This window comes from Fusarium verticillioides, chromosome 6, assembly GCF_000149555.1.
Source record: "Fusarium verticillioides 7600 chromosome 6, whole genome shotgun sequence".
Lineage (NCBI taxonomy): Eukaryota > Fungi > Ascomycota > Sordariomycetes > Hypocreales > Nectriaceae > Fusarium > Fusarium verticillioides.
Genome location: NC_031680.1, coordinates 1,918,585 through 1,943,875, shown reverse-complemented (window position 1 = coordinate 1,943,875; position 25,291 = coordinate 1,918,585). Strand labels below are relative to the sequence as shown.

The window sequence follows — 25,291 nt, the reverse complement described above, 5'->3', positions numbered from 1 at the left end:
GTAGCTGGTTGCGCAGCCAATCAGAGTATGCACCGACATGTACCTGCAGCTAGTTGCCAGGGGTGCCTATAACTCCAAGCACAGTGCGTTTCGTCCACTGAAGCTTCGAAACTACCATTGTTAAGCGCCAGTGTCGGAGAATGTCCGCCCTGTAACAGAAAACTCATCAACCAGATCGAGAGAATCTGATGAATAATAGACGATGCCCTCTCTGGGATGGGGGATTTTTGTAACTGTCGACTTGGCTCGTCCGCCGTCAAAACAACTACTATGTCTTCGTTCTGTTTCTAATGTCTAGGTAGCTGATAATGCCAAGAGAGAAAGACTGACAACCCTAGCTATACTGCTAGGTATATTATATCACAGTATATGCTCACAAATTACTGTCAACAGGTCCTCTGAGATTCAGAAATACTCTTCACTTGATTGATTATTGCACTCACAAACTCAGGCATTGACTTCAGTCTAATCTCATCCAGACTTTACACTTAGATCTAAACTCTGTCCAACCAGTTCCCACGACTGACAGACAAGTTGGAGGCGTGTTGCAGGTACGTCGCAGACTAGCAATAGCATCAATGCCCTACATTGGCGTTGCAACCACGAGGTAGCGTCCAAACAGTGCCCTGTAACGGACCTGTAACAATATCTCACTCGGCATCACGATAGTATTTTAAGCTTACAATATCGATAAGACATTCGCGGTTTCCCCAAAGTTCCTGTTTCATCCCAATTTTTTGCAGAATCCTTCAGCAATTGTTGACTGATCACTCGTCTCAGGCTTGGAGTGACACTGGATGAATCATGATCACGAAGCGAGCCTGAATCATTCAATTCTCCTAATTGAAATGATGTCATGTTTTGAATTTCTGGACCAAGGCACATTGATTCCACATGGCATTTCGTGGTCTTGGCATTCTCTGTTGAAGATATCGTGTAGATGTCGCGGAGCATCAAATAGCACAAGTTTATAACCACAAAAGTTGCATTCCCCAAGACCATAACACATTTATTCATAAGAAGCTACCAGCTGCAAGATATCCAGAACATTATACTCTACGTACAAAATCAATCAGAGCTCCTCGGACACCTCCTGCTGCTCAACATCCTTGTACGCCTCAACGATCTTGTCCAGCCAGGCAGCCATTCTGTAACCGGCCTTGGCAACCTGCTCCTCAATGACAGGGGCGGCCTTTTCAAAGTACTCGCCTCCGAGTTCCTGACCGACAATGGCATCGGCACCCTCGGGCAGAACTGTAGATCCATGTTAGAGACGAGTTGCAAATCCAGCAGCTGTTGCTGGGGTAATCGACTTACCGTGAGTACAGACGAGCGCATTGGCCTCTCGGGACCAAGCAAGTGCCGTGCTGATGGGGTCACTGAAGTCCAGATCCTTCAACCACGCGTCTTTTGCCTCTGCAAACTTGCCGTCTGTGATCTCGACTGCAAGCTGGTTGGCCCAGTTGTTGGCAAGCTTGAAGGGGTCGCCGTGCAGACCACCCAACAGCTTCTCGGCGATAGAACTGTCCCAGACGTGGTGGAGGTTGAACGTGCGGCCGTCAAATGTTACTGCGAGGCCGTTACCTCCCTTTTCGACATTTTCGTTATGTAGAGGCTGGTGCAGATCTCCGATAAAGTGAACGACAAACTTGGCGGCCTGGTTGCGCTGCCAGAAGGGCAACTGAGGCTCAACTGATTGCTGGGTATAGTTCTTGAGGGCGGTGAGAACACAACCATCGTCCTTGCAATCACGCTCAAAGTCGACGTCACACTTGTTGGGAGGGCTGTCATGAGCGTCGATGAAGTGAAATGTCTTGGTGTATCGACCCCAATCTGTGTACCGGATCGAGTCAGCCCAGGATGCTATCTTCGCCAAGTAGTCTTCCTCGTCATTATAGAGAATATACTTGAGGTGAGCCTCAGTGGTGTTTGCGACAAAGTGACTGGCGAGGTAAGCGGTGGTGATATGGCCGAGACCTGTGATATGTGAGCTTATTAAGAAATTGTGTTACGATGAATTAATGAGCTCACTGCCCCAGGCAAAAGTGCTAGGCAAGTTAGCGAGGCCAAGAGCCAGCGCGCCAGCTGAGAAGAGCTTCATCATAAGAGAACGAGGGCGGCCGCTAGGTGTGAAGGGCTATGGAATGCAGCAGGTTTATCAGTCACGAAATAAAGGGAACAGAATCAAAGATCTGAGAAGGAAATGAAGACTTTAAAAAGATGAACACGCTTAAGCTCAAGGTTACGGATCAGAAAGAGGCGAACTCTAGATTGGACCAAAGCGTTTGAAGCTGGAGAGCTGAGCGCGAACCGGTTGGCTAAGGCCGCCTATGTTTACGTTAGCTAGGTTAGTTCCTGGAGCATGATCGATAGTTGCTCATGAGTTGTCAGGGGTCTTAGCTACTGGAGGCGGGATGGGCAAGCTTATGGCGAATCATGGTGGGCATGTGCCGCTCTACGGTGAAACATTGAAAGTGGCTGGGAAGAATGGAGCTGAGGCTGCTGAGGTTGCTCTAGTCTGAAGAGCTGAGGTCGATAGTTTGTCATGAAAGCAGTAGATTTATGCAAAGCACCTATTTAGTTAGACTAGAGGTTTCTGCATGAGTCTTGAATAAGGTATCATGAGTTTACAATAAGTGCTATCATGATAAGAGTCAATCGGCCTCTTATCGGAGGAGATAGACCCTGCATCTCACAAACTCACCTCACCCTCCGCCTCAGGACAGGCCTGACAGGCTCACACAAAAAGACTCACGCGCCTTGGAATGCCTGCGAGTTCTCCATATTTTAGCTCACAAGATCTCCAAGCCCAGTGCGTCACTTTGAACGATAAGCGCTCCTCAACTGGCCAATACATGATGACCAGTTACCAAACGGATCGATAAGACCTCCACTGTTGAACCCGACAACGGGGCCGACCTCCCATGGGGATCTCTTATCTGTGTCTTGTGTCTGCAGTGCAGTGCTTTGCTTTGCTTTGCTTTACCTGGGTTTGGTATGGTTAACCGTTGATCGTGGAACACTAAAGTTTGTTGCTTATTGAAGTATTTTTTGCTCCATCTTATTCTTTCTTTCTTGTCTTCATACTACAACCAGAAGAACAAACTCTGAATCAGAACAGAGCCTCTTATGGGATTGGATCTACATTCATTCACTTGCAACTCTTTGTCGCTGGCTGCCCTCGTGATACCCACCTTTGTCGCACCACCATCTTCCTCTTCTACTTGATCTGATCTACCTTATCTAAACCTCTTCTCATTCTCATTCTCATTCTCATTCTGCTTCTCGATTTTACACTCTTCAACTCCTTGGAAAACGACGACGATGCCGCTGCTGGCTTCAACCTCAATCGCCGCTGCGGCGCATGCGTTACCAGTCACGCTGGCTCTGTCGGGCATTTTTGGTAGCATCAGCTTGACCTCTTGGATATGTCTCCTCGTGCGTCCCTCTCTCTTCTCTCATATGCGCGTCCTTGTGTTGCATTCGCATTCACATTCACGTCCACCGTCTCAATTGCATGCGCAAACCCTTAAATCTCCCCCATCTTGGCTAACGATGCTCTGCAGCTACCCCAATTGTTCGCCAATTACAAGGCCAAGAGCGCCGATGGCCTCAGTATGGCCTTTCTGGTCGTCTGGCTCTTGGGCGACATCACAAACCTCATCGGTTAGTTCTCATTCCTACCCGAGTCCCCCAAAATCAAAATTTGTCTTCGGCACAGAGACAAATACCATTGCCACGCCAATTGTCTGGTGCCCTGGTCAAAAATTTTGACGTCGGCTAGAAGTGGCTTGCCACCACGCCAACTTTCAGTTTGGCTAACTGCCCGCTTTCTAGGAGCCTTGTTCACCCACCTAGCTCCCACTGCAGTTGCCCTAGCAGGATACTTCTGCATTGCCGATATCGTCCTCATCGGCCAGGCCGTCTACTACAATGCTCTCAATGCCCGTCGAGCGAGTCGCGCCGGGGAACGTCGATCGAGCGATCCTACAGAAGAGTCCCCTCTGATCAACGGGCCCCGTAGACGAAGCTCTTCTTTTGGCCTCCCTGGGTCTCAGCGCCGCCATGCGACACATACCGAGTCCTCGATGGACCCATTGAGGAAGATCGTGACCGGCGAAGACGAGACCCCCGATAGCAAGCCTTGGCTTCACAACACCCTGAGCCTGCTCGCTGTATACGTCATTGGGTTCACTGGCTGGTTTGTCTCGTACAAGGTCGGTGCTTGGGAGAGCGGTGACCCTGGTACCCCCGATGCGCCTGAGGAGGCCCAGAGTCCAATGGAGCTTGCTGGACTTATTCTGGGTTACATCAGCGCAGCGCTCTATCTCTGTGCTCGAATTCCCCAAATCATCAAGAACCACCGGGAGAAGTCATGCGAGGGTATGTTGATCCTGCTTGTGATCAATGGATGAGACTAATAATCTGCAGGCCTCGCATTGCTTTTCTTCATGCTCTCAATGAGCGGAAACCTCACTTATGGCATCAGCCTGGTGGCCTACTCCCAAGACAAGAAGTACTTGCTGAACGCGCTTCCTTGGTTGCTTGGCTCTCTGGGCACCATTGCTGAGGATCTTATCATCTTTGTCCAGTTCCGAATTTACTCCAACGATGAACGAGAGAGCGCAATTGAGCCATAGATCGCGACCGACAAGACAAGTAGGTCAGGATATGGCAATTCAGTTTCGAGATGGACGAAGGGGGGTTCTTGGAGGTTCTAGTGTGCATGAACTGGCGTTTCATTCATTCTTTTGCGTTGAATTTGAGAAATTCGTTACAGGAAGAAAGGGTGAAGCTTGAACAAGCTCACCATCAATACTGGGACATCCTCGGGATAGAGGTGCATGACATAATGCTTCGGGTCGAATTATAACTCTTCGGTCTTCGGAGGGTTTTTCTTACTTATCAATCCAATGAGTCTTTTTAACATGTGTTTTGCCTGTCGTCAAACGTTCTAGATGCGACCAATTGAAAAACTGAAGCCTTTTATTCGACGATGAACTCGACCCATGAGAGAGCACTCTCATGCCATAGTGGTTACACCTGTTGAAATTCGGCGACTCAGCTCCGATGACGGGGTCGGAAGTTTGGCGGGGTTATATTAGTACCTACTAACGTTACTCGGTACTTTCATTAAGACTCACTCGCCTCAACGCCAAAATTTAAACACCAGCAACCTCCCAACTTACTATACCTTATCTTTGACCGGCTCTCTTGACGTCTTGGCCGTTAAGAGTCTCTCGTTGATTCTGTAATAAGCATACACCGACAATGGCCTCCCAATTCCCTACCAAGAAGTGCGGTAAGTCGCCCCTCAACACTTCCCCTCCATCCCGGTTTCGCACCACTTTCCTTTCCATGCCAACATCTACATACGTATTTAGCATCAATACTGATCCATCTACAGGTGTCCTCGGTGCCACTGGCTCTGTAGGCCAGCGCTTCATCCTCCTCCTTGCTCAGCATCCATACCTCACCCTCCACGCCATCGGTGCCTCATCTCGTTCCGCCGGCAAGAAGTACAAGGATGCCGTACGATGGAAGCAGGCCGCGCCCATGGGCGATATTGCCGAGATGGTTGTGAGAGAATGCAAGGCTGAGGAGTTCAAGGACTGTGATGTTGTCTTTAGTGGTCTTGACTCTGACGTCGCTGGCGATATCGGTATATCCCTCTCTATCACGTATCAGCAATAACTGATATCACTAACTTTATGTGTCTACAGAGCTCGAGTTCATCAAGGCCGATATTCCTGTCTTCTCCAACGCAAAGAACTACCGTCGCGATCCTCTCGTGCCTCTCGTCGTTCCCACCGTCAACCTCCCACATCTCGATCTCATCCCTCATCAGCGCTCTGTTCGCTCTCTTAACAAGGGCTTCCTCGTGTGCAACTCCAACTGCGCCGTCATTGGTCTCGTCATTCCCTTCGCCGCTCTCCAGGCTGCTTTCGGGCCCATCTCTACCGTCTCCATCGTTACTCTGCAGGCCGTTTCTGGCGCCGGTTACCCTGGAGTCTCCAGCATGGACATCATCGACAACATTGTCCCCTTCATCTCTGGCGAGGAGGACAAGCTCGAGACTGAAGCCCGCAAGATTCTTGGTCGCCTTGATGAAAAGGGTACTGCCTTCATTGAGCAAGAGGGTCTTCGTGTCTCTGCCACTTGTAACCGCGTTCCAGTCATGGACGGCCACACTGCATGTGTTAGTTTGAGTTTCGAGCGCAAGCCTGCTCCTTCAGCTGAGGAGGTTCGCAAGGCTCTTCGGGATTACAAGAGTGAGGCCCAGGCTCTCGGATGCCCTTCTGCACCTGAGCCCGCTATCAAGGTCTTTGGTGACGATGAGCCTGACCGTCCTCAGCCCCGTCTGGACCGCGACCTCGGCCGTGGATACACTGTCAGCGTCGGCCGTGTTCGCGAAGATGAGGCTGGCATTTTTGACATCAAGTTTACAGCCCTGAGCCACAATAGTGAGTCTTCCATCTTCCCCTCTGAGAGCTTGTGTCACACTGACCGTTTCAGCCGTTATTGGTGCCGCTGGTTCATCGATATTGAATGCAGAGGCCGCCATTCTCAAGGGTTACATCTAAGAGTCCAGGGTATAGGTCATTTAAAAAAACAATTCGGTCATGTAAAGATAAAAATAGAAATAGACAATGGTATTTTTTCGGCGTTCAGCATTATCTCAGCCCCTGCAAATATGTAACCTCACAAAACAACAGGGAAACGAAGAAGCGAGGTGAATTGCTAATTATTCGTGATGGTCCGTAAAATACATGCAACAGCCGACTATGAGGGTATACCATATCTATTCCTATCCCAGCGAAAGTGTCTTTGACACCAATCATGCGCAGCCCGTTGACTATAACCAAATTCAAATATATGATATTCTAAAGTCCTGGCAATCCATGCTGTGCTCTGTATCCCAGTGCGCTAGCTATCCATCCATTGCGCCAGATAATAACCAGAAAACTCCAAAAGTATACAAACAAAACGCCATGTCATATGGCTCGCCGCCCATAACAAGCAGGGTATCTATAGCATCATCGATTGCGGTCCTCGGGAGAGGGAGACCTTGTCCTGTTAATGCCACTGGAGAAAATACTGAGCCAACCGTCGTGTCGACTCCATCGCCAAGTTCGCCCTTCGTTGGCAAGCAGCCCCTGTTCAAGATCGGATTCACGGTCATCAGAACGAGCGCCAGAGCCCTCTGCAATAGTTCCATCGTCATCGTCATCGTCGTCATCACTTGCATCGTCGCGATATGGTTCGTAATGCGGCTCAGATGATGAGCCATGAGCAAGAGATCGAACTACGTCGCCCTTGCAGATGGGGCAAGTTCGTCGGCGAGTCGTCAACCAAGGAGTACTATAGACTGTTAGTAATTGAGACTTGAATACAAGCATGTATCTGGAGAACTTACATGCACTCTACGTGGAACTCGTGACCGCATGGGAGGCTCATGACTTGGCTCACGCCATCGACATATTCTTCAAGACACACCACACATTCGACTTGGCGACCCATATACTTTTTCCACTCAGCAGAAAACCCACCAGAACCCTTCTCGCGCTCAGATCGAGCATTGTTCCTGGTTGGGTTTGAAGGTGTTGGTATGGCGTCACTAGGTCGCGTTTCTTCTTCGGGAATACCCGTTGAGCCCCTCGACCGAGGTCGCGGCCGTGAGGGAGATTCCTGTAGTAGAGGAGTGGTTGGTGTCGGAGCGGACGGTGAGGGAGTTCTCGGTGTCAAAGGCGGCGAGGGAGCGACTGTATGGAACGTGCGCACGGGCAGGCGTTCAACGACTGATTTGGGAGCTCTCCAGCGCCTTCGGCGGATTCTAGCGCGAAGAATCAAAAGGGCGTATACGAAACTCAGAGTGACTAGCGGGCTAACCACCAGTACGAGAAGCGTATCGAAAAACGGGCTAGCATTACTCGTGGGAGTGATGGTGACCCAGAGTCCATCGTGTGCGTCATCCTCGGCTTCGTCAGGCTCATCATGTCCTTCATCGCCTCGTTCGTGGGAAAAGTCAAGAACGTTATCATCATCCTCTGTCAAGAATTCAACCAGGATTTCTTCCTCATCGGGTTCAGGCTCGTCGTCGCTCGTGCGATCGCGAACGAGGGAAGCCTTGGACGGAATTACAGGTTTAAACCTTCTGGACCCAGGATGCCTCCAGTCGTCGTAATTATCCTCAGATAAGAGGGGGCTTCGAATTTCTTTGGGTGATCCTCTGACAACCTTGTTTTTCTTGGTGAATGTTTTCCTGGAGAATCTAAGCGCTGTCTTTCGCTTTTTGTTGGTTGGTTTGGTAGATTGCTCTTCAATTTGGCTGTCGCTGTCGTCGGCAGATCGTCTATCGTGAGTGGAGGCGGTAATCGTGGACTTGACGCCTTGTTTACTGTGCTTCCTAGACTTGGGACCTCTCTGAACTCTAAGAACAGGATTGCCTTGGTTGTCTAATGTATCTTCAATGAAGCTGCCTGGTTGCGTTAGCGCAGACAGCAACTGCGCGGTCGTGCGAGCAGTGAAAACGGATGGAATGGTGACATTATCGACCTCGGGGCCATGCGCAAACATCTGGATAAGAGGGCCGCCTTTCTGATTATCGCCAACGATGACGGCGAGAGCGCCTCTTCGCTGCGCCCACATTACTTTGTCGAGAAAACCGCAACCGCCTCGCATTAGTAGCGCCACTTTGCCGTCGATTTCGGAATGGTCATGCATGACAGAGACATGGCTGGAGGTGGTGTGACCATTGCCAGCGTTGGGGATAACGACTCGGCTTCGTTTAGCAGCACGGACAGAAGTGCTGGACCTGGAAGTCGAGATAGAAGGGACAGCAGCCCTCAAGGCCTTGTGCAGAGCAATGGCCTCTGCTCTCTCGTTCCAACCTGGCGTGTCGCTGCAGCCCAATTCGCCGGTACCATGTATAAGAGCATCCTCTGCGAAACCACTGCCCACCCATAATTGACCACTTAGACCTCGCATAGCGAGCCTAGGACCAAAAGCGGCGGGACGGGCGGCAAAGGAAGTGCTGTTGTCGTCGGTCAAGCTGATGGCAGCATTTGGTGGAAATAATGAGAATGGGGTGTTGTAGTACATGGAATTCCAAACGGACTTTGGAGACTTTTCTGTATCATCATGATGTGACCGAGACTGAGACGAAATGGAGTCAGTCTTTTGTCTAGACCTGAAGTTACCAGCGGGGTAATCGGCGTAGGCGGTACGAAGCGAGGATGATATAGCGCGACAGAAGAGGAGGAGAGAGGCTGCGATAAAGAGTATAAGAACAAAAACGCGCGGAGGACGCATATTGAGCGACTGTACAAAAACAAAACTCTCCAAAATAGGTGAATGGAGACGAGGATAGGAGAGAGTGAAAGGAAGAGGAAGAAGAGGATAAAAGAGAGAGACGTGAGTGAGGTGACGTTTGGGTTTGGGTTTGGGTTTGGGCTTGGGGTCACTCGGAGATATACAAGTCACATAAACCAAAGACGTCACCTCTGGTCTAGGCCGATCATCCGTTTGTTGACTGGTCACTCTCTTTTAGTTTTTGGAGAAGAGGATGGAGGAAGGGAAGAGAAGAGAAAAAGAAGTGAAGCTTCGATGGGAACCTTCGGAAACGGGGGGAAAGGTGAGTGACAGAAAATTATGGCATGGCCTAGGTAGGTCGGAGCTTTGCTTTATGATGAGACGGGAGGCTCCAGAAACAAGAAGAGCCAGAACAAGGTCAGTATCAGTTGCCAGGCAAACAACGTGAGCGAGTGAGTGCAATGAGGAAAGTTGATGTCAGTGTGGCTGGCCTGACTGCAAAGTCAAATCGGTTAGGATCAGTGATAGATCGATCTCATAAAGGGAAAAAAAATAATAATCTGTAAACTCTCTTCTTGGCGATGGGGAGTGGGAAGAGAGTAGATCATAAAAGTTACAATACAAAGGTTATCAATTCTCTCATGCGTGTTATTAGTGACGACAAAAGACAATGCATTCGAATCAATGACATGGCATGGCAATGGCTGATGAGAGGGGGAGGGACAAAGAGAGACGCACGCGGCATGGTGCCGTAAGTGGAGGTTTCTGGGCGGGGGTGACCTGGAGGCTAGAGCTGTGAGCGCTGTAACCGGCACCTCGACCCCTGTCATTTCAAGGTCCCTAAGGTGTCTTTGGCTTCTAGACTTTAAAGAGAGCTTTACTTGGCTATTGCTGGGGTGGGCCACCCAACAACGTCTCAGGAATCAGTTGATCAGATCAGATCGAGACTGGTGAGAGATAAGAGCTTTCTTTGTCTTGTTTGGTTACACACGAGTCGGGCTCTTTTTCAACTCGACTCGGACTCGAGGGGTCAAGTGAAGCCATAGACAGAGAGACCTACCTAACGTACCCAACCCAATCCAACCCAACTCAGCTGGACAACTCCCGTGGGTCCCTGTCATGATCAGGCGCCCTTCAAAACCAGGGTCTCTTTGGCTCTCCTGGCTCTCTCTGCGTTTTGTTCTGTTCTTCTGGTGGTCACGTCACGTCGCGAAACAGCCTCCACTCTCTAGCGCAGGCTACTCCACTCATATCCAGAGCTAAGCTCCAAGTTACTGTAATAGATATTCGGGGTAAACTTGACGCCTCAAAGTCAATCAATCTTGTTCCTGAGCGTCTACCGCAACCGTAAACTCGTGACTCGAGGCTGCAAAGCCTTGGACGAGTTGCTGTGCAACAAACCAACAAATTCTTTGGCCCATTGACTCTGCTAGCTAGGGGCAGAAGATAACAGGCCCTCTAGCTACAGGTACAGGTACCGGTACAGGTGCGACGTCGTAGTGTGTTGACAAAGTCGCGTGTTTTGTTTTGCTGTCGGTGAAACGGTCGGCTACGGCCATTCTCCATTCTCTCTATGCTCCGTGCATGAGACGAGACGATGTGGTTGTTTCTCGGAGCCTCTTTTCTCTTCTTGACTAATGTAATGTTAGCAACTTTTGTTAGCTTCTGACACGTGAGAGCGTCAGGTGAGTCCCTTCAATCAGAACGTACCTACACAGACACAGACAAAGCGAATACGTCTAAGCCTTCAGCTACCTTAGTAACTTAGGTACGGTATTGGATCTAAGGCTCTAACGGCGCGGGCTGCGGAGACCCGCGGAACCATGAAACCTTTCACTCATCCATCCACCCATATTACGCTACCTCCAATGATCGACCCTCAAAGTGCTTGCGCAACACAAGATACGAATTCACCAATCAAGCTCGTATTAAGACAGCTTGAACAAAGATCCCTCTCCCCTCTCGTACCTGATCTAAATCCAACCCTGCTCTGCCCTGCCGTACCCTGCAGATGCAGGTCCACGTTTCGTTTGGTTTGGCCTTAAAATAGATCCATTATTGATTGATTCCCTTGGACGTGCATCGACCAAGCTTTTCTGGCCTTGTTTGTTGGCCTATCCGAAGGGCTAAAGGGCTGAAGGGCTGCTTGGGGTCGAGATCAACAATCCCTTGGGCAAAAGGGATACCATAACCTCATACCACAGACTGATTACTTGACTGCATCTTTGAATCAAGTTTAAGCTTGTATTCAAGTTGAATCAATAATGACTTGCGATTGCCCGGCTTGGGTATCGCTCCATCGGCGTTACCGCCATCCAGCCTCAAAGCTAGGGATTCCCAGAATCGGCCGTGTAATTGTGCCACTACCACCACGATCTGGTCAAACATGGCGTTTTCGATCCACGCCACTTCTGGCCTGCCCAGATCCAGGCACCGAATTGAGTTTTGTATGTGATCCAAATGCTATCCGTGCGCCTGCAGATACATACCTAGGGTACTGACTTCAGTCTTCAGTGACCCGTGATTCTGCCTTAATAGCACCGGTTTGGGCGATAGTGGAGGCTACGTTGTGGCATTCGCATAACCTTTTCATTAGGACGCGCGTGTCCTATTTCCAATGCGTCTATTTGAACTCCGCTCGCTGTACGTACGTCCATGTCTATCCAACAAGGTCGTTGTCTCCCTGATCAACCCGCCCAAAGCAATCCCTCAAAATAAGGCAGTGAATGAATGTTACGCTTTATCCAATCATCACCTGTGAATCATTGTCTCGGCTCATAACCTCGATCCAATCTGTTGGTTGTACCGATGCCCAACTAAACTTCTGGCTGGGCCACTCCGTCTGACCCGATCACCTTGCCAACATCCCAAGCCCTTTTCTCCCCAGCCTTGGACCATTGCACATTTTCCGCAGACTTTTCGTCTGCACCACTCGCACGCTGTATTTGCTCGTCTGCAAAGCCGGCGTCTTTCAGACGTTGATCCTGATTTTGCCGTAGCTTTTGGCGGTCTCTAAACGCCTCAACAGCATCATCCCACTCATTGCCAACCTCATCTTCGTCCATTTGTATGTCAGTCTTGGGGTCGTATGTGTCTGAAAACCGTCGATCGATACCCGAAGACCCTCCCACTGTTCCTCGTCCCCGGTATTTCGGGGGTGGTGCGGGTCCGATCAGATCTTCCATGGCATCCGATCCCTCTTCTTCCTCTTCCTTCCGCTTGGGGTCTTCGTTTCTATCCAGAGGCGATCGATACCGATGCTTACTCTTAGATTCTCTGGGCGATCGAGACCGTCGTCGGCTTGCAGGTGATCTAGACCTGTCTCTCCGTTTATGACTTCGACGGTGTTGTCCTTCTTCGGAGGAGGAGGATCTGTCCCTGCTCCGCGACCTATCGCGATGTCTGTGATCCCGTCGTGACCTATCCGACCGTCTCGATTCATCGTCAGTCTTACTACGACGATCGTCGCGTGACAGTCGACCGTGTTGTCGCTGCTCACTGCGTTTGTCTGTGAAAAGGTCGTCTGATCTCTGTTCGTGCTTGCGTTCCTGCCTTCGATCCTTGTCGGCGCGTTCTCTCCTTGAAGAAGGGCCAGCCTCATCTTCGTCTCTTGGCCGTTTCTTGCCGCCTAGAATGGCATGAATATCGCCCATCTGCCGCCGTCGAATGTCATTAACACTTGGGTTTGTCTTGCGCCGCTTGATTTCTTCCGTGCGCTCGAGATCCTTGAGTCGTGCCTTGGACTCGGCAGCCTCTTTGGCCAACAGCGCCTTGTTGTGATTGTCGGTATCCTTTATGATATGTCGTAGAAATCGGGTGTTGGGTTTCATCATATTCGCAGGTCTGAAGCCATGTCAGCAACAGACTTGCCAGAACTGGTGGGTGTATGCATTACTTCTTATTCGTGCGATATGCTTCCATACCCATGGCTGAATATTTGAGAGAGCAGTCGCTTGCCTCTTGCGACAAGAGGTCAGCGACATAATCGTCGGTCAAAAGTTCGTCGTTTTTGGACATTATTGATCGGGCTCGAGAGTCCAGGATACGCGCCAGTCGTAGAATATGTATATTGCCCAGAGATTGCGCCCCAAAAAAAAGGTTGTAAGTCGAGGTTGCAGCTCTTGAATTTGGCTAGAAGTGCTATGCATTGATGTCAGCAGTCTTCTGCCCCTCCACACCGCCTGTGGCTAAAACGGTTTCCCACTAACCCAAATTAGGTTTCAAAGTAAACATCCATATCCGCGTTCAACCAAACATAATCAATCAACTCTATATCACGAGCCTGATAATTGGTCTTATTTTGTCACAATATCACCATTTCCTAGACTGCCATGATTCAATCAAATCCGGAAAAGGTTCTCGAAGCCTTGAACAGACTTCAGTCGTCACAAGAAATCTCAATCATCAAACTCAGTGAACCCATATCAAGCTCACGGCCTCAAGATGCCCGGCAACGAACATCAGATGCATCAAATTCAGCCTTTGACGCGCCAACTCCCGCAGGCCTGACAGCCGATCTAGCACACTACAAAGAACTCTTTGCCAAACTGCGCTTCTCCTATGTACAACAAGTCACAAAGGAAAAGTTCATTCGAGCCATTGTCGGCGACCCACCAATGATTGTCACAATGGAAGAGAATATGGAGCTTGAAAAGGAAAACGCAGTTGCAAAGAAGCAACTCAAAGAACTAAAGACAGAAGTGGCGGATATGGTGGCAGATCTTGAGAGGAGAGGTATCGAGCTCAGCCAGAAGTACGAGAGCGTGCAACTTGAAACGGCAAAGCTGCGTGAGATGCCTGCAAAGATCGAGGATTTGGAAATGCGAATCGAACAATTACGCACAGAACTAGAAACACCAGATGGATCCGCTCCCAGCATGAATCTGCCTCTGGCCAAAACTCAGGATCTCGTCAACCAACGCAAGCTGGAACAGCAGGAGCTTGCGCGAGAGCTGGAGTCCTTACAAGCCAAGGTCCCTCGAAAAAGAAAGGAGGCTGAAAGACTTCGCATTGAGCTGCAGCCTCTTGAGAACAAGCGCCAAAATAGCGCGACTGCTGCGCGTGAGGCGAGGAGGAGAAAGGAGGCCGCTTTGGGCGGTGCAGCCGACGACCTGGAGGAGAGAGCTCGCTGGTGGAGAGCGAGTGAGGGTGTGTTGACACAAGTTTTGGATATCAAGAATTGAGAGATGTGGACACGAATGAAGAGATGAGATATCACGATACAACTGGCGTTGTGAGGACATGGGACATGGAATAGGGGTAGGGGCGTTTAGCGTCGGTAATCCGACTTGGCATTTGTTATAGCTTTGGCAGGATATTTTTGTTCATTATTTAATGTTCAAAGTCTCGTGGCACGTTATCTGCGATTTTATGGGATGTAAATAGGTGCCATTAGTGTAAAAGCCTCTGCCAAGTGTTTGCAGCACCCTGTAGTCAATATACCAAAGCTGTGCTCCCTTGCGATATTGAGATAATTTTCTAGGAACTCATGTGTATTCTCGAATCATGATCCTTGGGATGTGTTCTCTAAATCCATACGTGAAAATAGATAGATATCCTTAGTCTTGTAGAACCCAGTCTCATATGCTCATATTACCCGTTACATTTCGAACATGTTAGAGGTCCTGCACATAATACCCTGATTCGCTGTCAAAGTGTTTTCTAGAGACTTTATAGGCATATGAGAATCTAAGTATAGGTTCCTATACGCCTTAGGCATGCATATAACCATAGATGATGGTGCAGGTTGGAAGTTCCAGCCACAATGTTGAATGTCATATAACATCGACAATGACTCCACGAAGACGTGAAGATTTAATTTTATCTTCCTTCTGCCTAAGAGATGCCAGAGCCATACTAACAGCTTTCTTGATAGTATGGACACACGTCAATGACGGTCTGACAGATTGGAGGTTGACCGCCACAGCATCGACTCGTAGGACAACTACCCTGTCTATTTCGGTACTTGAAAATGGATTAAGACTGTAAGGATGAGTTGAATACGTGGGACTGTCTTCCACCGGCAGAGAATGTCGAGAATTGGCGTCTTCCAACTGAGTGTGCAAGTTACAGAGGTGGCCTTCAAGTCTACAAGGTGATTCTCTCGTGTGGCACCAGCAGATCTATAGCTGTTTTTAATCCAATATACAATGATTAGGATCATATTTTGATCCAGTAGGTGTAGGAATGCTGATGGCATTTCAAACTCAAACCCTTCTGGATCGTTGTAGTCCAGTCCCCGTCGATAACAGTTGTACGCAGTCACCCAGGACCAATTTACAATAGCTTCTAACTCTATAACAACCATGAGTCTCTGGAAAGGAGACAAACATTGTCTTCAACGGTAAGCAGAGAATGCCAGACGATGTACCAGCAATACGCTTCGGGCAGGGGCGCAAGGATATTGCTCCATGGCAGTGATACAGGCCAAGTGCTCACTGTGAGTTCTATCTTGATAATACTACACTTTGAGCCATCAGTGGAAGGTGATATAATACTATGCGTGCCCAAAGTTTTGATATATCGGCTTATGGGATGTCCTCAGCCAGTAAACGAACAATTCTTCCATTAGCAGAAAGACATCAATCGCACCAAAGACTTTGAACGGACTTCAAAACAATTCTTAGCTCCTCTATAGCTGTAGTCAGAGTATGCAGAGTACTGAAGATGAGGAAAAAGATAGGCTGAGTGGCGGTGAAGTGTCTAAGCAAAGTCATCAGCAGGGGACAAAGTGTTCCAGCAACCCCCTCCTATTATCCTGATCAAGTCGATTTCTCCCCCAAAGCTTGTATTACGACCTCCGAACCTCGGTTCAGTATGATATCGTACTATCATTCATTGTCCTATGGGTTATATATACTTACTTGCGTGAAATTTCAACAAGATTATCATACCGTGCCCAACAAAGAAACACCACTAAATCAACGCCACTCTGCGTGGTGTCTACATACAACGTAGAGTTCCATACTATGAAGTCATTGAAACCACTATCGCCATGATGGATGTGTTCTTGACTGTGTCGTTTCATAAGATAAGGGAGCATCTCGTCTAATGGCCTGGAAGCACAAGAGCAGAATAGGCGAATTTCATACTTCTACTCCTGACAAGTCGAAATGCATTCCTTGTTGGGACATATCTCGGATACATATGATCGCTCGGGCTCCACTCAGAGTTGATTGTCAATAAATCTCCTATCTGTCGGCCGACTTTACTAACATGGGGCGGCAGGGAAAGTAATGCAATTGCAGTGTTGGCGCCAGCTCAACATGGCTGACATGAGGGCTTATAAGCGTGACATTGATATCATGTAGTAATAAATAAATGTAGTGTAGGTACTATTTTCTGATTGGGTTCCAGACTTTGCCAGCAGATCAAGTCAGCACTAGATCTACGGGGTTTATGATGCTAGGTTTTTGAGGGTATCTTTTTATATCCAATGCCTACTAAGCGAATATGGTGGTAAGAAACATCAATAACTACTACCTAGGTGAAATTCTGCTTGATTAGTGCTTTGATGAGCAAGGCATAATAATAGCTGGAGTCAGTAAAATAAACATCAGATGGTTTGATTGAGTATTGGATTGGTCGGCCACAATTTGAAGCCCGGTTCGGTCACTAAAACCAATACGCGTACTCATTTCATTCATGATTAGAGAGTTTCAGAGGATGGAAAATGTTCTTTACGCGGGGAATAGCAAAGCCCGACCCGCATACGCAATGCGCCTTTACGGGCAAATCAACTCTTCAAACGCCGGCCGGGACCCGATAACTATCTGATCCCAAAGGCGTCCGTCTAACAAGCTGTCGCTATTATTTTGTCGCTCAAGGGTTTCAGCAACCTCCATAGCCACAGACAGCCAAGACCCGAGGGGGGGGAGATCATTGACCGAGCCAAGGCCAAAGCCAAGGCCAAGAGCCAAAAGCCAAAAGCCAGGGCCGCCCAAAAGACAAGACATGTATGTTTCCAAGGGCTTGGCTGCCTCTCATTCTCGGGTTGTTCCACGTAAACAGAGTTTGGGAGGGGGATTTCGTATATCTCGGGTCCTTGAGCCCAATTTCCATGCACGTGCGTGGGTGCGCCCTCTCTCGTCTCGACACAGCACAACGCAGCTTGACCTTGGCCTTGACCGGAGCTTACTTACTTTAGACAGGGGATCAGAATGATTGACCCTGACCTGACTGGTCGAATGGATTTACCCAAAACGGTTCCCATGTAGCGCGCCCCCGCTGATTCATCGGGGGGTCGAAATCGAATACGGCCTCTAACTTTACCTGCGTACCGTACCGTAGTACGGCGTATTTTCTTGGTAGAGTTTTCTCCCAAGTGCCTTGGCTGTCGTGGTGATACCACGAGGACGAGCGGTCTGAGCCTCTCTGTCAGGGAGATGAGAGACTTGGCTTGAGTTAACGTCTGAGGACGAGTTTAGCAAACTGCGGGGTGTGTTCGGAAACTGGTGGGAATCATTGGAAGAGTTGAACGAGAGTGTGGTTCAATATGACAGGGACCTTGACGGGTGTAACGTGAGGCGAGGGTGAGTACTGGTAATTATTGTATGTATTGTACGTGGCTTGAACTCGGTGTTGAAGACCGTGCATGCGTACATACGAAAAATGAAGCTTGGAAATGTTGGTTTTGAGGTGCCGATCTGTGTGAAACCCTGGTTGAGAATCATCAAGGTTGAGTCGACCAGAGTCCCAGAGTCGGCATGAAAACTACTCCGTGGGTACATATGTATATTAGAGTTGGTCTGGTATCAATGAATGAACATTGGATGTTGATATTTAACATGTTGCTGGCATATGTGTATAGTACACCTTGTATGTCCATCACTGAAACCCCCCCCCCCCCCGCCCGCATCCCGGCCCCACATCTGCACCGTATGGTGACCTTTTGTGTGATTTCCATCCATTGTGTGTGTGTGAGATTTTGCATCTCCAGTGTTACAATGCGACTATGCGAAAACGCGTATCTCGAAAGACAGGACTCGAATATTTCCCCCTCAGCCTCAGATCATTGAGACGAGACGCATTGGGCAGTCGTTCTGCATTCTGCATTGGGTTTGATATCATGATTGACTTCTCAAATTGAACCCAATGCAGTAAAGACTAACTACTTTAATAAACGAGCTTTTGCGAAGAATGCACCTCAGCTGTATCGATCGACACCTGATTCATCCCCACGCAGTTCGCTTAGTTCGTCAACGTTACCTGATGGTCGAAACTCAATGCCCAAGTCCAAAACAAACAGAGGCAAAGGCAAAGACAAAGATGCAAGGCCTAGCGCAGTCTGATCTACTTTATTATCGAGATCGCGCAAAGACTTCTCCAAAGAGTCATCGCCGAGCAAAACGAAGGAGGTCAAACCCTGAAATCTACCACACAAACAAAGCGTTATCCCCAAAGGGTAAACAGTCTTTACTCTCTAGCAACACACCTGACCTGACCTGATCTGATCTGATCTGCCTGGTATTATGTATGATGCGAATCGAATGTCTCTTACCCCTTGTTATCCAGCTCCTTTTTCTCCATTCAGATTTTCAGAACCCGCCCGCCTAGACTACCAGTAGGCGTGGTCCGAGGCCGTCACCGTCGTTAACCCCACATCAGCCGGATGGTAGATAAAGCCCGAAAGCCGGACCCAGTTTGACCCCCATTTTTTCCTTTTGGTGCCGTCTGTTTCTGATATTTTTTTTCTGAGTCTCAGACTCTGAGTCTGAGTGTCTGAGATGAGATGGGGGGAATGCGATGTTGGATCTCCAACTCCGCAGTCCGCGTCCGCGGAGCCCCAAGTGCAGTGCCCCGCGGAGAGCCACAACAGTCCGCACCGCAAACAAACAGTAAGTTACGGCTCCAGAACAACAAAGACACCTCCTGAGTCCTGACCATTTTCGCTCTTAACAAGGATTCTTGACGCCATGAATAACCTTGTTAACTAACTATTGAGTTGAGTGTCTGTCATTGACCTTGCTCCTCCCTTATAGAGTTTGTTCACTGCTTGTTGATGTACAGTCCCACTCACTCACTACCTTCTGCTACTGTAGAAATCAATGAATGGTGATGATGTGTAATCATGATGATACAGTCGTATGTTGGGCAGTTGGGTCACTCGCTTGCAGTCATTCACTCTGTGCAGGCAGGATGAGCCCGTCTTGTTATAAATGCCACTAGAGGGCGGCATCATCAGTAAGCATCAGCTTCGAATGTCTGTCTGTTCCGCCTGTTGTTTGGTCCGACGCGGACCTTGGTCGCCCGCTCAACAGCGAAGCAAAGCGCATCGCATAGCTTAGGGCTGACACTGGGTGACACACACTCCCAACCTTGTTCGAATGACGTTTTTTGTTGCTCTGTAACCAGCCAAATACCCGCAGCGGTGTCCGTACGTAGTGGCTTTTTGGTTCAGAAAAGGGCGCCAGCGGAATTCATATCAGCCCGTCTCGCGCGTGTATTACTCAACCCGTACCTAATAAGACTTAAGTCATCAATTCGGCCGCCCCTTAACCCAATGGATCTTACACCCAGACTGGCAGTCTTTTCGACACTATCTGACGCTGTACAGCCAGTCGAGTTTCAAGACGCAGGCTCTGCTATTGTAAGCAGTGTCGTCAAATTTCCAATCATATCCACCCTCATCGTCTACCGTACCCAGCAGCAGTGGGACGGACTGCAGATGATGGATGATGACTCTTATGCCAATGGGGACTAACGTTAATATCTAGCACCAAAGGGGAATGCGCATCTACGGGTCATTGGTTGGCGTTGGTCGTTGGTCGTTGGTCATCGGCACATTGCAGCTCCTCTGCCGGATTTACGGCTCAACGTGCATCTTTCTCAATAGAGATTCTCAAAGCTCTGCACCTTAGCTCCGGGTTTCCGTGCTAGCACCAAATAAGCAGAGGGATATAGGTGTGTGGTTAGAATCTGCCATTGACGGCCTATTTTTTAGAGCTTAGCTGCAGTCTAATAAGACTGAGTGTCTACTCCGTACATACTGTCTAGGTAGATAGATAACAGAGTAATTTTTTAGTATCATGCATTCGGCCTTTTTTTTATAGTTCTTGTTTCTCATCGAGGTTGAGCTTGATTTGCAATCACCCTAGCCCAGCTGATTCATTGATTAGCTTAACCATAACCGTTAAGAATAACATCGTTTACCAATTCGATCAATCACAAATGGTCCGTGCCAGGTTCGGGCAAATGTTAGAAGTGTGTGTGTGAGTCCACGGCATTTGCACGGAACCGGATTTTGACAGCTCGGTGATTTGCGGTATGGATCTTCAGAAGGGTCCTGAATCAAAGAACTAGAGAGAACAAAGGGGGACAAGGGACAGAAGCGAAGAGTTGGTCTCGACCACCTCAAAGTGACGTGTGGTCAAATGCTCCATGATCTGATGGAGGCGGGCCTGTGGCTTATGAGATGCATACAGTAATAAAGTATTAAAGGATTAACGATATGCTTTTGCGGGCGGCTCAAAGGGAGGGCATGGTAGGATCCATTGATGTGACTGCATCCCCACAGTGACTCCAAGATATGTGATGAGACAGCAATGGACATGTGCAATTCAGGCAATCTGATCTGATAATTTAGGGAGTCGGATTAGGTATGTATCCATATGATATGTACAGGTCTATCCAAAATATGCATCCTTCTCAAGAACCCTATTCCTATCCCTCGAATGGCGTGATTTTTATCTCAACTTTGGCTCTCTGTGCTTCTGACAGAGGCTTGTGCCATGGTCGTGCTCGTGGTTGTCATTCCACATCCGTCTTCTTTGTATCATGCAATCTCCCAATCACCACGTTGCCCTGTCCTATCCTGTCCTGTCGTGGCGTCGAGCTGGGCGACCTTTGTACAAGTAGTCCCATATCCTGTCAGCAGTCGGAAAACATACAACGCCGCACCGAACCTCACACATGTGAGGTGAAACCGTGCCTTTTAACACCAACCCCCCAAGGGTATAAACCCAAACAAGAAATGAAAGCCCAGTGAAAAAAAATGATTGAATCCCGATGAACACCGTGCCGCGTGACAAATTTTGACGTAACAAAGATGGCCGTAAACAAGTCTATAGTACTGTACAGTCAAGTGTTTATAGTCGCATCTGCTTATAGTCGCATTGGTTCACCGTCGTAGCCAGAATATATCATGGGGTCGCCCATGCCCAGCATAACTTCGGGGTTAGGGCATGACAGAACGTGAGGCTTGATTGTTCCGAATTCTGATTCGACGAGGCCCTGGTTCAACAAGTCCATATTTGCCATCATGCCATTCTGTTGCTGCTGCTGCTGCTGTTGTAGAAATTGCATGGTGAGGTCGCTAGGCTGAGGCTTGGTCATTGTCCAGGCGGGAAAGTTGCTCATGGCGGGCGATTGCGAGGGGAACAGGCTGGAAGCATCAATCTCGGGCGGTGGAGGGGCAAAGTCGAAGTCGGCGCTGCCTGTGAAGCTCTGCGGTGAGAGGGTCATGGCATTGGTGTTACCAAAGGCAGCCCTTCGATAGTCGTGCTCAAAGTCGGAGTGATCGAGCTCCGATGAAGACGCTCGCTCGGTTCGGTTGCACACGGATGAATCAGTATCCTTGATGGTTTCCTTTGCAGGCTCGTGCTCCTTTTGTTGATCCTCGAGCTGTCGAGCCAGCTCAGCCATGCCAGCTTCGTCTTCAGGGAACACTGAGTGAACAGGGAGGTCGATATCGCTATTGGGGCGGATGCAGCCGAGCTTCTGGGCGATGTTGTGGATCACGGGCTGGCCGCGGTCGTTGAGTTCAGGTTCTCCCAAATCCCAAGATTGGTTATTTCGAACCATTGAGTAAAGCTTGTGGACTGTGGCAATGAGGGCGAATTGTGTGTTCTCGAGAACCTCGGCGTAACTATTGCGTGTAAGTGAGATGCAGACCAAGTTGGGAAATATGAGCACGTACCCTCTAGGCAATTGCTTGTATTCCATCTTCTTTCGTACGCCAGCTGTGCAGACTAGACCATCGTCTTTGCATCGCTTGCATGGGAATTCACCGTCGCACTTGAGTTCGTGTTAGTGAGTGGGGTTAAAGAGCTGTAGTACTGTAAACGTGCCTTGGTCTTCTTCATTCGGCATCTTTCACAAGCCTTCCACACACGCTTATGTCGGCCGTCCATACCAGTTGTATGTGTAACATGGTCGTGGTGGTGAATTGTGGCAGCACTTGAGCTGGCTCGCTTGGAAGTGCGGTGGACTGGCTTGACAGACTTGGAACTTGACGATGTGCTCTTTCGAGAGAGGGTCGACTTATGATCCTCGGCGGGAGGAGATGGTAAGCTACCTGATCCCATTGCTGCTGTAATTATAGCTAATATGACTATGATATGCCAAGCAAAGTTGATTGAAGCGATATACAATCCAGATTGTGGGTTGCGTTTGGATTGGATGGATATTGAGTGGTGTAAGCCAGTATGTGTAAGCCAGTTGTAGTGGTAGAGTACCAAGCACCTGGGACAGGAGTGGGTGGTGATGGATGTATATAATAGATATGAAAGCTGAAGTGAAAGAGGAGGGGGGGAAGAAAGAAGGAAAAGAAGGGTTCAAGCAGTTTAATAATAGTTGTAGGCGAGGCCAAGGCAGGTCAAGTCAATCAAGGTTGGATCTTGTGTGACTGACTGGAGGTGACTTGGCGACAAGACAGTAATAAGTGAGTTATGCGTAGAGCCCAGAGTCTAGAGAGAGAAGAGAGGGCCTTGAATTAATATGGATTTTGAGTTATGTATGTATTATGTGAGAACGAGCGATCCCGGTCCACGGCGGTCGGAAGGTTTTCGTAGGGTGTAGACTGTGGAATACAGGTAAGGTATGGTATGAATAAGTAGGTACATCAGGTATCAGAGAGAGTGCAAAGGAAGTTCCCGCCCGCGCGCAGCGGCATGAATTATGAGTGAATGAGTGCCCGTGAGGATGAGTACGGTACTCGAGAGAGTTACCTATTGGGAGTGGAGGGCGTGTCGTTAACGGTCGGCGTGGTCATTATGTCCGAGAAAGCGAGAGAAGTGCTAGAGTGCTCCATGTTACAGGGATCGTCCAGGGAGTCGAGGCTAGCAAGGGTTGAGATGGACCCGCAGATGATGGATGTTGATGTTCTGTTGATGGTGATGGTGTGGATCCTCTGGAAGTTTGAGGCACTGGAGCGACCTAAAAGTCCGCCCGCGTTTGACGGCGGCGGACTTAAGACAATGATTGAATTTTGGGTACGTACTGATCGATCGATTGATTGACTGATTGCTTGTTTGATTGATTGTGGTGGTATGGTATAGCGATGATGATGATGGTGATGGCTGACGGGAGGCTTGGATGCTTCCCCAACTGCTGGTGCTTACATTGAACCTAACGGGTTATCAGTTAGAGTAAACCGTTGGAAATATAGATTGATTGGGCGCCCATCAAAATGAGGGACAACGCGTTCTCAGGGCGCAAGCAAATTGTACCCAAAACTCAAAGCATAAGAGCGAGGCTGATGAGTGTAGGATGAGGTCTCTGCCAAGCCATGCCCTTGATCAGCATCAGGGTGCGAGACCGAGAACGAGCATTGAGCGAGCGAGCTAGCTACCTAGGTAGCTACGGAGTACAGTACGGAGCAGTTGCTAGGGCTGTTTTTTTTGGCGATCCCCTTTCCCCTGTGGCTATACAACAATTACCGTCAGCTACGTACGTACGTACGGAGACTGTCACTGAGCGCGTATTTTGCGTATAACATCGAATCACTCGCAAGGATCAAACTGTATCGCTGACTGCCGTACCAGTCTCAGTCTGGCTCTGGCTCTGATCACGGTTGAACTTTTCAAGGTTCGTTTCTGGTTTCAGAGCACGGCAAATGGTACTTAATTGCGCTGCATAACGCTACACTTACTACACTGCAATGTACAGTAAGACGGATTGATGCTTATTGTTTGGAGGTGCAGATGACCCAGTAGAGCTCCTACAATCTCGGACTTGATTACTTTGTACAACAATTCCAACACCATCACTAGAACATTGTATGTAAGATATTGGATGTGTGTGAGACTGTACTGATACCCCACAGGAAATAATGCGGCTATTTCTACGGATAGATACGTGTATATATGATTCTTGTCTTGTTCCTATAGTCTACTCCCCAGACCGATCTCGTCATCGTGCTCGATCAACAAACAAGTTGCTGATGTATCATCCTTATTATGTACAGCCAAGCAAGGTCTGTACTGGTAGGCCATCTGGCTCGCTACGGGTGCATTGCCCAGCTGCCCAGAAACTGCATCTTGATCAATTGCAGTGGGTGGAGGGAGGTAGAAAGATGGATCCCATCTCATGTCCTGTCCTGTCCACTTATTGCCGTACTTCCACCGCTGTCGGTTGTCGCCACTGACCGAATTTTGGTGCTTCTAGAAGGGTAAGGTGAGCTTGAGAATGAGCCTTGGGCCCTTTGATTGACTAGAACGAGTTAGTTTAGTAGGTCGGCATCTCACACGACCGATCTCCGTCAGCTTCGGGGCCGTTGGCTTTGGATGATTCCATCTCATCTCATCTATTCTTTTTTTTTATTCCCACTTCCTCTCTTCTGAATATCCACATTACCAATACAGCGGATGGTCGCTAGTTTAGTTCGGATTACCAAGAGCCGAAGAACTTTCTCCTGGACCCCAATGACAAATGGCGACTGCATTGTGCGTCTCTCCTTGGAGGGGGAACGGGGGGGGGCATCCATCTCCATCTTTCAAGAAATGAGATGTGCACCCGCGACCCCGTAACAAGGGCTCTCGCGCTCCCAGACTCGAGACTCCCACTGACGGGCAAGGATGTTATGATCCCGCGACCTTGTTAAGGTTCTCATGGCCACGCTGTGCGGCCGTTGCACAGCCAAAAGCGACAACTCACCAGCCATACATACATGATCCATAACTACCTAAGATACTTGGAGGCTGGCGGGCCGATATTTGATCATCCGTTCCTAGCAGTATGTAATTGCAACCTTGAGTGAGGC

At 48.9% G+C, this 25,291-nt stretch overlaps 8 protein-coding genes across 12 annotated transcripts; 4 read left to right on the top strand and 4 right to left on the bottom strand.

Annotated features, from left to right (window-relative positions):
• Positions 1 to 975: 975 nt before the first annotated feature.
• FVEG_02167 (hypothetical protein) lies at positions 976 to 2,587 on the bottom strand. Of its 2 annotated transcripts, XM_018889354.1 has the most exons (4): positions 2,405 to 2,587; positions 2,032 to 2,328; positions 1,318 to 1,977; positions 976 to 1,254 (listed from the first exon to the last, which is right to left on the bottom strand). In XM_018889354.1, the coding sequence occupies exons 2-4, from the start codon at positions 2,102 to 2,104 to the stop codon at positions 1,073 to 1,075; spliced, it is 915 nt and encodes a 304-aa protein (XP_018745479.1). In that variant the 5' UTR covers positions 2,105 to 2,328; positions 2,405 to 2,587; the 3' UTR covers positions 976 to 1,072. The 2 variants fall into 2 exon arrangements, with proteins under 2 accessions (XP_018745479.1, XP_018745478.1); XM_018889353.1 differs by having other exon boundaries at positions 2,032 to 2,587.
• A 737-nt stretch (positions 2,588 to 3,324) lies between these two features.
• Positions 3,325 to 4,640, top strand: FVEG_02168 (hypothetical protein; the record flags this gene model as incomplete). Its single annotated transcript, XM_018889355.1, has 4 exons — positions 3,325 to 3,438; positions 3,567 to 3,666; positions 3,838 to 4,383; positions 4,432 to 4,640. The coding sequence occupies 4 exons, from the start codon at positions 3,325 to 3,327 to the stop codon at positions 4,638 to 4,640; spliced, it is 969 nt and encodes a 322-aa protein (XP_018745480.1).
• Positions 4,641 to 5,271: 631 nt separating this feature from the next.
• FVEG_02169 (aspartate-semialdehyde dehydrogenase) lies at positions 5,272 to 6,584 on the top strand (the record flags this gene model as incomplete). The annotated part of the gene is made up of 4 exons (XM_018889356.1): positions 5,272 to 5,302; positions 5,408 to 5,662; positions 5,724 to 6,464; positions 6,517 to 6,584. 4 exons carry the CDS (start codon positions 5,272 to 5,274, stop codon positions 6,582 to 6,584), a joined length of 1,095 nt encoding a protein of 364 aa, XP_018745481.1.
• A 31-nt stretch (positions 6,585 to 6,615) lies between these two features.
• Positions 6,616 to 10,042, bottom strand: FVEG_02170 (hypothetical protein). The gene is made up of 2 exons (XM_018889357.1): positions 7,418 to 10,042; positions 6,616 to 7,362 (listed from the first exon to the last, which is right to left on the bottom strand). Exons 1-2 carry the CDS (start codon positions 9,310 to 9,312, stop codon positions 7,038 to 7,040), a joined length of 2,220 nt encoding a protein of 739 aa, XP_018745482.1. The 5' UTR covers positions 9,313 to 10,042; the 3' UTR covers positions 6,616 to 7,037.
• A 536-nt stretch (positions 10,043 to 10,578) lies between these two features.
• FVEG_02171 (hypothetical protein) lies at positions 10,579 to 13,424 on the bottom strand. 2 transcript variants are annotated; one of them, XM_018889358.1, is made up of 3 exons: positions 13,208 to 13,424; positions 11,023 to 13,155; positions 10,579 to 10,946 (listed from the first exon to the last, which is right to left on the bottom strand). In XM_018889358.1, exons 1-2 carry the CDS (start codon positions 13,327 to 13,329, stop codon positions 12,129 to 12,131), a joined length of 1,149 nt encoding a protein of 382 aa, XP_018745483.1. In that variant the 5' UTR covers positions 13,330 to 13,424; the 3' UTR covers positions 10,579 to 10,946; positions 11,023 to 12,128. The 2 variants fall into 2 exon arrangements, with proteins under 2 accessions (XP_018745483.1, XP_018745484.1); XM_018889359.1 differs by having other exon boundaries at positions 11,023 to 13,424.
• On the top strand, positions 13,207 to 14,805 carry FVEG_02172 (hypothetical protein). Its single transcript, XM_018889360.1, has one exon. The coding sequence runs from the start codon at positions 13,644 to 13,646 to the stop codon at positions 14,493 to 14,495; it is 852 nt and encodes a 283-aa protein (XP_018745485.1). The 5' UTR covers positions 13,207 to 13,643; the 3' UTR covers positions 14,496 to 14,805.
• Positions 14,806 to 20,185: 5,380 nt separating this feature from the next.
• On the bottom strand, positions 20,186 to 23,446 carry FVEG_02173 (hypothetical protein). Of its 2 annotated transcripts, XM_018889362.1 has the most exons (4): positions 22,380 to 23,446; positions 22,229 to 22,326; positions 20,464 to 22,177; positions 20,186 to 20,413 (listed from the first exon to the last, which is right to left on the bottom strand). In XM_018889362.1, exons 1-3 carry the CDS (start codon positions 22,614 to 22,616, stop codon positions 21,415 to 21,417), a joined length of 1,098 nt encoding a protein of 365 aa, XP_018745487.1. In that variant the 5' UTR covers positions 22,617 to 23,446; the 3' UTR covers positions 20,186 to 20,413; positions 20,464 to 21,414. The 2 variants fall into 2 exon arrangements, with proteins under 2 accessions (XP_018745487.1, XP_018745486.1); XM_018889361.1 differs by having other exon boundaries at positions 20,186 to 22,177.
• Positions 23,185 to 24,474, top strand: FVEG_02174 (hypothetical protein). Of its 2 annotated transcripts, none has more exons than XM_018889363.1 (2): positions 23,185 to 24,308; positions 24,356 to 24,474. In XM_018889363.1, the coding sequence occupies exon 1, from the start codon at positions 23,217 to 23,219 to the stop codon at positions 23,547 to 23,549; it is 333 nt and encodes a 110-aa protein (XP_018745488.1). In that variant the 5' UTR covers positions 23,185 to 23,216; the 3' UTR covers positions 23,550 to 24,308; positions 24,356 to 24,474. The 2 variants fall into 2 exon arrangements, with proteins under 2 accessions (XP_018745488.1, XP_018745489.1); XM_018889364.1 differs by lacking the exon at positions 24,356 to 24,474 and having other exon boundaries at positions 23,185 to 23,755; positions 23,799 to 23,831.
• The last annotated feature ends 817 nt before the right edge of the window (positions 24,475 to 25,291 follow it).

Coding starts and splice junctions, on each gene's coding strand:
- FVEG_02167 (XM_018889353.1), bottom strand. CDS start 2,104: ATGATGAAGCTCTTCTCAGCTGGCGCGCTGGCTCTTGGCCTCGCTAAC. Junction 1,978..2,031: donor TAGCACTTTTGCCTGGGGCA/GTGAGCTCATTA, acceptor CACATATCACAG/GTCTCGGCCATATCACCACC. Junction 1,255..1,317: donor TGCGCTCGTCTGTACTCACG/GTAAGTCGATTA, acceptor ATGGATCTACAG/TTCTGCCCGAGGGTGCCGAT.
- FVEG_02170 (XM_018889357.1), bottom strand. CDS start 9,312: ATGCGTCCTCCGCGCGTTTTTGTTCTTATACTCTTTATCGCAGCCTCT. Junction 7,363..7,417: donor GAGTTCCACGTAGAGTGCAT/GTAAGTTCTCCA, acceptor AACAGTCTATAG/TACTCCTTGGTTGACGACTC.
- FVEG_02171 (XM_018889358.1), bottom strand. CDS start 13,329: ATGTCCAAAAACGACGAACTTTTGACCGACGATTATGTCGCTGACCTC. Junction 13,156..13,207: donor GCATATCGCACGAATAAGAA/GTAATGCATACA, acceptor ACATGGCTTCAG/ACCTGCGAATATGATGAAAC.
- FVEG_02172 (XM_018889360.1), top strand. CDS start 13,644: ATGATTCAATCAAATCCGGAAAAGGTTCTCGAAGCCTTGAACAGACTT.
- FVEG_02173 (XM_018889361.1), bottom strand. CDS start 22,616: ATGGGATCAGGTAGCTTACCATCTCCTCCCGCCGAGGATCATAAGTCG. Junction 22,327..22,379: donor GCCGAATGAAGAAGACCAAG/GCACGTTTACAG, acceptor CACGAACTCAAG/TGCGACGGTGAATTCCCATG. Junction 22,178..22,228: donor TACAAGCAATTGCCTAGAGG/GTACGTGCTCAT, acceptor TACACGCAATAG/TTACGCCGAGGTTCTCGAGA.
- FVEG_02174 (XM_018889363.1), top strand. CDS start 23,217: ATGAGTGCCCGTGAGGATGAGTACGGTACTCGAGAGAGTTACCTATTG.